At 37.8% G+C, this 7,591-nt stretch overlaps 1 protein-coding gene across 2 annotated transcripts in view; it reads right to left on the bottom strand.

The window, feature by feature from the left end:
* Positions 1-1,358: 1,358 nt before the first annotated feature.
* The window catches only part of LOC106801813 (GTPase IMAP family member 7-like), a 48,769-nt gene continuing 42,536 nt past the window's right edge, over positions 1,359-7,591 (bottom strand). For both annotated transcript variants that reach the window (XM_087436151.1, XM_014787646.2), the window contains exon 2: positions 1,359-2,843. In XM_087436151.1, the coding sequence (XP_087292277.1) occupies positions 1,899-2,792 (894 nt within the window). In that variant the 5' untranslated portion in view covers positions 2,793-2,843 and the 3' untranslated portion in view covers positions 1,359-1,898. The remainder of the gene's footprint in view (positions 2,844-7,591) is intronic.

Raw genomic sequence — 7,591 nt, 5'->3', positions numbered from 1 at the left:
TAAACGGTTCTTAAATGAAAGAAGTCGGGACAGTCATGCATATTTTGCTCTCTGGAGATAATACGGCACTGATGAGTCACTCACCAGGAACTACCTTTAAACAGAAGAACTGCATTATGGCAAACAGCAGTTTGGTGAGCCTTGTTATTTCGTGTATCTTATGAACGTGTTATCTCACAGCAGTTATTTCCTTCCCTGTTGTCTTTACTCCATTCATAACTTTTGTAGTGAACCTTAGAATGAGCAGGTATTTGGGATCTACTTTCTCCAGACTTAATCTCTATTCCCTGTCTCCCTAAAATCCGCTGATGCAGTCAACACTCTCAGTCATTTTCACAGACCAAATAAAGGACGGCTGTAAAAATTCCAACAATTTGAGTTTGGGTTATCTGCAATCATTAGAAATGACATAGAGTCATCCCTCTAACTTTGAAGTTTCTCAATTATTTTAGCAAGACAGAACCTTTCATCTGTTCACTGCCAGTGTCACAGTTTGTGAGAGTAAACTTGTCCCAGAGATTTCAGCTGTCAGGAGAGATTTTTCTGGTGGCAGAAAACACTAGAGGGAATTAAAAAATAATAAAGATCAGGGAATGCTCTGAAAGAGGAAAGGAAGTGGGTATCATAACATCAATCAATCTGGATTCTAGCAGGAGAGATGGCCCTCTCTGATTCAGGACTTGGAGGGAAGTCTAGTGAATGGGCTTCCTACAAGCTGTGGACATGGGGTTCAGAAACAACAAGGGGGCGTGCTAGTAACAGTGAGGTGATCACATCCTAACTCTAAAGGGGTGATGAAAACTGGAAGGAGAGTGGGGTTGATGTCAAAGAGCAAGGGATCCCACTGATATTGTCCATAGAGATCAGCTTCCTGGGCAAAGAGCCAGGGTGAGCAAGGGTGAAGTGTGGATCTGCCGTGGTAAACAGAAAGTATTTGGCATTTTTAAGTTATAGTCCAGGACATTTTAAGCTAGGATGGTATCTGAAAAAGAAAAGAGAGACAAACAATAAGAGAATTTGTCAACTTTCAGATCACCATGAACCACAAAACAATGTTGCCAGAGAAGCCTGATGCCTCACTAAAAAATTACTCACAGACGTGGACTAAAATAACACACATAACCAGTGGGGCCAACACTTAATGGATACAGGATTTCTTATTTGAATTTCCCTAAAGTGAGTCTTTGAGCTCTACGTGATAATTTATTGCCTGATTATGCCAATGTTATAACTTCTTTAAATTTGTTGTCATTGTGAGGCGGGACAGGTGGGGCCAGGGAGTGGTAGGGAATGAGCTGGGAAGATGTTTCATTCTGATTAGCTACTGCCGCATAACAAACCATCCCACAACTTAGGGGTTTAAAACAACAAAAGTCATTTATTTTTCTCATGAATCTGCAATTTGGGCAGGACTCAGTGGGGATGCTCATCTTTGCTCTTTGCAGCTTCATCAGAGGTGGCTCTGTCAGCAGCTGGAGAATGCACTTCTGTGTTGCCTCACTTGCATGGCTGGCAGATGAAAGACCAGTCAGGGGAGTGGGCCAGTGACTTCAAATTCTCTGCCTGTAGGCCTCTCAACGGGCAACTTGGGCTCCCTCATAACACGGTGGCCAAGTCCCAAGGGCAAGCACCCCAAGAAAGCAAGGATGCAATTTTCCTATCGAACTTTAGAAGTCACATGGTGTTGCTTCACGTATCCACTATTTATCAAAGCAGTCACAAAGTCCATCCAATTTCAGGATAGAAGACACAGATTCCATAACTCAATGGAAGAAGTAACAAGGTCAGATTGTAAAAAGAATAAGTAGGATAGAAGATACAATTGTAGCCATCCTTGGAAATTATAATCCTCTACATTAACAATCATAGTAAATTAAGAAAGAAAAATGAAATTTACATTACTGCCACAACATATGCCATATTGTTGAAAGCGTCATGATAATCCGATTAAAAACATTTTGGTATACACTATTCTCAGATTCTTGCCTTATATTTTTTATTTGTTCATCATATTTCATCTTTAGTAATTTATTTTTTTCCTCTTTTTCTTGCTGTGCATATTTTATTTTATCAGCATATTCCTGTTCTACTAGTTTAATTTCCTTTTCCAATTGATCAGTGTAGATTTTCTTCAAGCCCTCTGCCTGTCGTTTCAGCCTTTCCTCTGCGTCCTTGTATATGTCATCCAAAAAGTAAGCCCCTCCGTTGTTCTGCACCATTTTCTCCACCAGCTCCACCAGCTCCTGCACTTGAGCTTCCTTCTCAGCTTCCTCTGCTCTGTTGTTGAAGGCGCAGTAGCGGTTCCCACACTCCTGGATGACGTTTCTTAGCTTCACATCCGCCGCTGCTATAAAGTCACTTAGGCTCTGATCCTCCAATTCATCTTTGTGAGTGAACAAGATGATCATGTGCTTCATGGCTGCCTTCCCAAAGAGATTTTTGATCAATGCAACGGTTTTCTGCTCTTCCTCTGTGTAGCGGCCCAGCTGCAGAACCATGATGATGGCGTGAGGCCCGGGGCAGGAGTAGAGGACACACTTGCTGATTTCCTCACAGGTGGTCTCCAGGCTCTTCCCAGTGTCAAAGAGCCCTGGGGTGTCAACAACAAGAAGGTCCCTGCCCTTCCATTCTCGAGATTCCTTTTGACAGGTCGGGATAACAGCATGGGCAGAAATTTTAGAAGCAAATACTTTTTTTCCGAGGATGGTGTTTGCTGTTGCACTTTTCCCACTTCCAGTTTTCCCTACCAGAACAATCCTCAGAGCATTGTCCTGAGAGTCAGCCATGTTCATATCAAGAGGCTCTGGGGCTTAGGTACTCACAAGACCTTAAGGTTGGGAAGGCTGAGAAGAAGAGAAAAAAGGGTCAATTTGGGTGCATGGGAACCATTCCCAACTCTCTTTTCTTTCTTTTCCTCCCTGAAAAATTAGTAAGAATCTATTATCAATATTGATCCCAGTAGAGACAGAAAGATGAAACAGTTCAATCACTATGGAAGAAATAATAGAGAAAGTAGTTAAAGAGTTTCCCCACAAAAGAGTACCAGGTCCAGATGGTTTCACAGGGGAACTCAAAGCTTTAAAGATCTGATAATCTTAATGCTACATAAACTATTCCTGATCATATAAAAAAGAAGGAAAATTTTCAATTCTTTTTCAGAAGCAAGTATAATATTGATCCCAAAGGAAAACAAAGATTTCACCAATAAATAAAGCTACTGACATGTTTCATTTGTGAATATTGATGCAAAAATTCTAAATATATTATTAGACACTAAAAAATAATACATCATGATTAAGTGGATTTATTTCAGAAATAGTAGGGTGGTTCAATATAGGAAAATTGATTGTTACAACACACCCCATTAATAGATTAAGAAGAAAATTTCCTAGATGCAGAAAAGACATTTGACCAAATTCAACACTAATTCATGTTTAAAGAATTTCATAAAATTGGAATTAATAGATATTTCTTTAATATGATTTTATACAAATATAAATTTTTAAAATTTTGTCATCACCTTTTTTTTTTACCTGTAGCTAAAAAGTTGATTATAAAGTTCATTTGGAAGAAGATAAAAGAACATCAGCTTGGACAATCAAGAAAAAGAAAAACAATGAAGGAAGACTAGCTCTACCAGAGAGTGAAACATTACAGTTTCTATAATTAAAGCAGTAGGATGTTGGTGCATGAAAAGAGAGACAGAACAGGGAAACAAAAGCAGAAAATTCAGAAATAGACCAAATAGATCATACTACATTCATTTGTATTCAATTCAATTATATTACATTACATTTATATTCAATAAGGCAACATCTCACATCAATGGAGAAAAAGACAGACTAATAAGCAAGATTGGGATAACTATATAACCATACAGAAAAGATAAAACTGCATCCATTGCCTCATGCCATTCAAATTCCATATAGATTAGAAATTTAAATGTAAAAAATTAATCCCTATAAATAATAGAAGAAACACGGATAAATTCTTTGCAACCTGAGGGTAGGGGAAATATTTCTAAGATTTGAAATAGAGTAAGGAAAGAGACTCATAAATTTGATTACATAAAAATCTAAAAGACAGTGTGAGGCAAAATCACCATAGACAAATTAAAACACAAATGTCAAAGTAGGGAATAAAAATCTCCAACTTATATCAAAGAGGGTTAGTTTTCCTATTAGACAAAGAAAATCTAAAAGTAGAGAAACAAAAGACCAACAGCTTGATAGAAAATAGAACAAGAGATATGAATAAACAGGTCAAAGAAAAAAAGAAATGTAAATGTCCCATGAATAGATAAAAAGATATTCTCATTCACTCATATAGAGAAAAATAAATCAAAACATAGAAAAAATAAAATAACTAAATTAACTAAATTAAAATTACACTGAGATACCACTTCTCACCTACAGTTTTGGGAAACCTCCAAAAGTTTGCTGGCCTGATCTGTTGGTAAAGGTAAGGGGGAAGCAGGTCCTTTCCTACAGGGCTAGTGGGAATGGAAAACCAGCCCAAACCTACAGAGGAGAAGTTAGCAATATCTTGTAAAAGTACATGTGCATTTACCCTTTGGTTAGCAATCCCAATTTTAGGATTTATTCCAAAGCTACACTGACAAAAATACAGAAAAAATTAGGCATAAGGCATTACATCACTATTTGTAATAGCAAAAGACCAAAACCCTATCAAATGCCCATTATCAGGGGACTGGTTGAATAAAATAAATTATTCACATAGTTAAGTACTATCCAACTGTAAAGAGGAAGGAGAAATATCTCTATAGACCAGTATGGAGAGATTTCCAGGATATATCATTAAGTGAAAAAAGCAAAGTGAAGAAAATAATGTATAGTTTACTACCATTTCTCTGATAAGGAGGATTATGAACTACATATACAAAATATAATATTTATATATATTTTTTCATATATATGAAAAAGCAGTGGCAGGATAATCTGAAAACTTTGTTGTTAGTCCTGTGGAGTCAATTCTGACTCCTGACGACCCTGGGCACAGCAGACCGGAACCCTGCCCAGTCTTTTTGCACTATCCTCTCACCTTCTGGCACTGTATCAGACAATGCCCCACTGCTATTGATAGGGTTTTCATGGCCAATATTTTCAGGAGTGGCCAGGTCCTTCTTCCTAGTCTGTCTGAGTCTGGATGCTCCGCTGAAACCTGTCCACCAAGGGTGACCATGCTGCTATTTGAAATACCAGTGGCATAGCTTTCAGTCATAGTCACCAACAGACAGTGGTGTGGTTCCCTGACCGGGAAATGAACCTGCCAATTCTTAACCACTAGACCATCAGGCCTGGCTAATCTGAAAACTAAACTCTCAAAAAATTTACTTACGTAGGGATGGGAGGACCAGGGTGAGGAAACAGGGATAGAAGCTGGAAACTAGACTTTTTGGATACACTTAGATTTCATAGATTTGATCTTGAATTCATGTAAATAGTTTACATAATTATACAACAAAAATTACATGAAAAGATACTAGTAAAAATCAAAAGCAATGAAACAAATGAACCTAATTGTATTTGTGTGGTGGATGAACTACAGAAAGTATTGGCCCAAGAGATTTGAAAATGTAGTAATCTCATCGTCCACCCTAATGGGAATTACGTTAAGGCCAAAAAGAAAAAAAAAAGAACCTTAAATTGTTTTTAGGAATCTTATTCTTAGTTATGTGCATGTGCATGTAGTTTTAAGGTCCACTGAAAAGCCATAAAAATAATGATGAGCCCAGGAGCAATAAGTACCCTTAGTGCCCAGATTGTGGTCTTCAAATGCCATTTCCCACCAAAAAAATTAGGGCTCTTAGGGAGATGTACTGATTCCAGATCTGGGCCAGGAAAGGTACGAGTTGACCCTAGACCATCTTGCTATACTAGAAAGCCAGGATGCTATCAAAAATTACTAGGATCTCATCAAAGGGACTCAAGAGTCAACTTGAAGAGGCTCCAAGTGGACAAAGATGGGACAATTTGAGGCTCAATAAGAATAATAATTCCAATGGATTGAAATATATGAGATGTGTTGAAATCCATGAGTTCATAAGAGTACCACCTCCTTAAAAGAAGTCAATTATTCCTTTGGAGTATGCTAGGAAAGTGTCTAATCATTTGGAACCTTGACGAAAAAAGGGAAAGAATCAAGCATTTATCTTGTCTTTTTTATATAACTGTACCTCATAGAAATGAAAGAATTGTTGAGGGGAAGTTTGTTTTCATAGGATTATTCCATCTAATAAATGAAGAAAGAATGATAGAATATCATAATTGGTGACCCTTAATGAAACAAATTTGCTCCAGGCAATCACTGATGTCTGCTGACATCACAGAAAGAGAGACAACCAAAGATCATTCTGATGGAAGTTTCCAACTGCACCTCTGAAGCAGTCCCACCAAAAAAACAGTCAGACCTTAATCTGATTAAGCCTCTCCCTAAATATAAATTCACACAAAACACTAAAACCAGAAGAGCGTGTTAAATGATGTATTGAGGATGTAATCAACAAAATTGACACTGTCCAATTCTGTTGGACAAAAACTACCCCTTTCTTAAGCAAAGATATATTGCAGAAAGAGACAAGGAAGGTGAAAACCTATATATTAAGCTAACCTTAAGAAGTATGGAACAATTGCAAGTTATGGACCTTATTTGGATCTGACTTCAAACAATTTTAAAAATTATGAATACTCAGAGAAGTCTGAATACAATCATTAATATTTTTTAAAATTTTAGTTGCTTTTTGAAGTCTGATTATGGTAATATTTTTGAAATGGTTTATCTATAACACCATTTACTGATCTACTGATAAAGTGACACAATGTCTGACATTTACTTCAAAATAATCTGGGGTGGATAGAGAGTGCTGAGTATATAGATAAAACAAGATGGGCATCAATCGATAATTGGTGAAGTTTTGTATAGGGTCATGAAATTTCCTTATATTATTCTCTTTATCTGTGAATAAGTTAAAAAATTTCCATAATAAAAAATTTAACCGGTATGTAGTATAACCACTACTGAATGTGTACCGTATACCAAGCACTCTGATAAATATGTTTCGTACACTAACTCATTTACTCTCCAAAAGCAGCCTGCAAGGAAGCTAATTTTATTACTCTAATTTTTTAACTGAGGGAACTGATGTGGCGCAAAAATGCTGACAAACTTGCCCAAGGTCACGCAGTTAACAGGCATTGGGCAGAGAGGGATCCAGTTCAAGGTCTGTCTGACTCCACCAGGCTGCCTCTTAACCACTGAACACCACGGCCTCTTCTTGGTTCCTCTCAGGCCCATGGTTCTAAACTTCAGTTTACATCAGGTCAGAGATAGATCAGGGCAGGGCAGGGAAGACAGTCCACACTCCTTCCAGAAACGTGAACTGGCAGCAAGCCTGTAATTATGGAAGGCAATGAGGAGGGTTTCACATATGTTCTTTCTTTAGAGTAGCTCATCCTCTCCCCCTCCTCACCTCGTATCTTACACTATTGGGGACACAGCTTCTCTCTGTTAAATGCTGGAAAGGACGCAGCAAACTGAATTCCAGATTTCCTCTGCCATTAGTGACCTGCAT

This window comes from Ceratotherium simum, chromosome 1 (assembly GCF_057802395.1).
Source record: "Ceratotherium simum simum isolate JZ-2026a chromosome 1, ASM5780239v1, whole genome shotgun sequence".
Classification (NCBI taxonomy): domain Eukaryota; kingdom Metazoa; phylum Chordata; class Mammalia; order Perissodactyla; family Rhinocerotidae; genus Ceratotherium; species Ceratotherium simum.
This window is presented reverse-complemented; position numbering and strand designations above follow the sequence as displayed.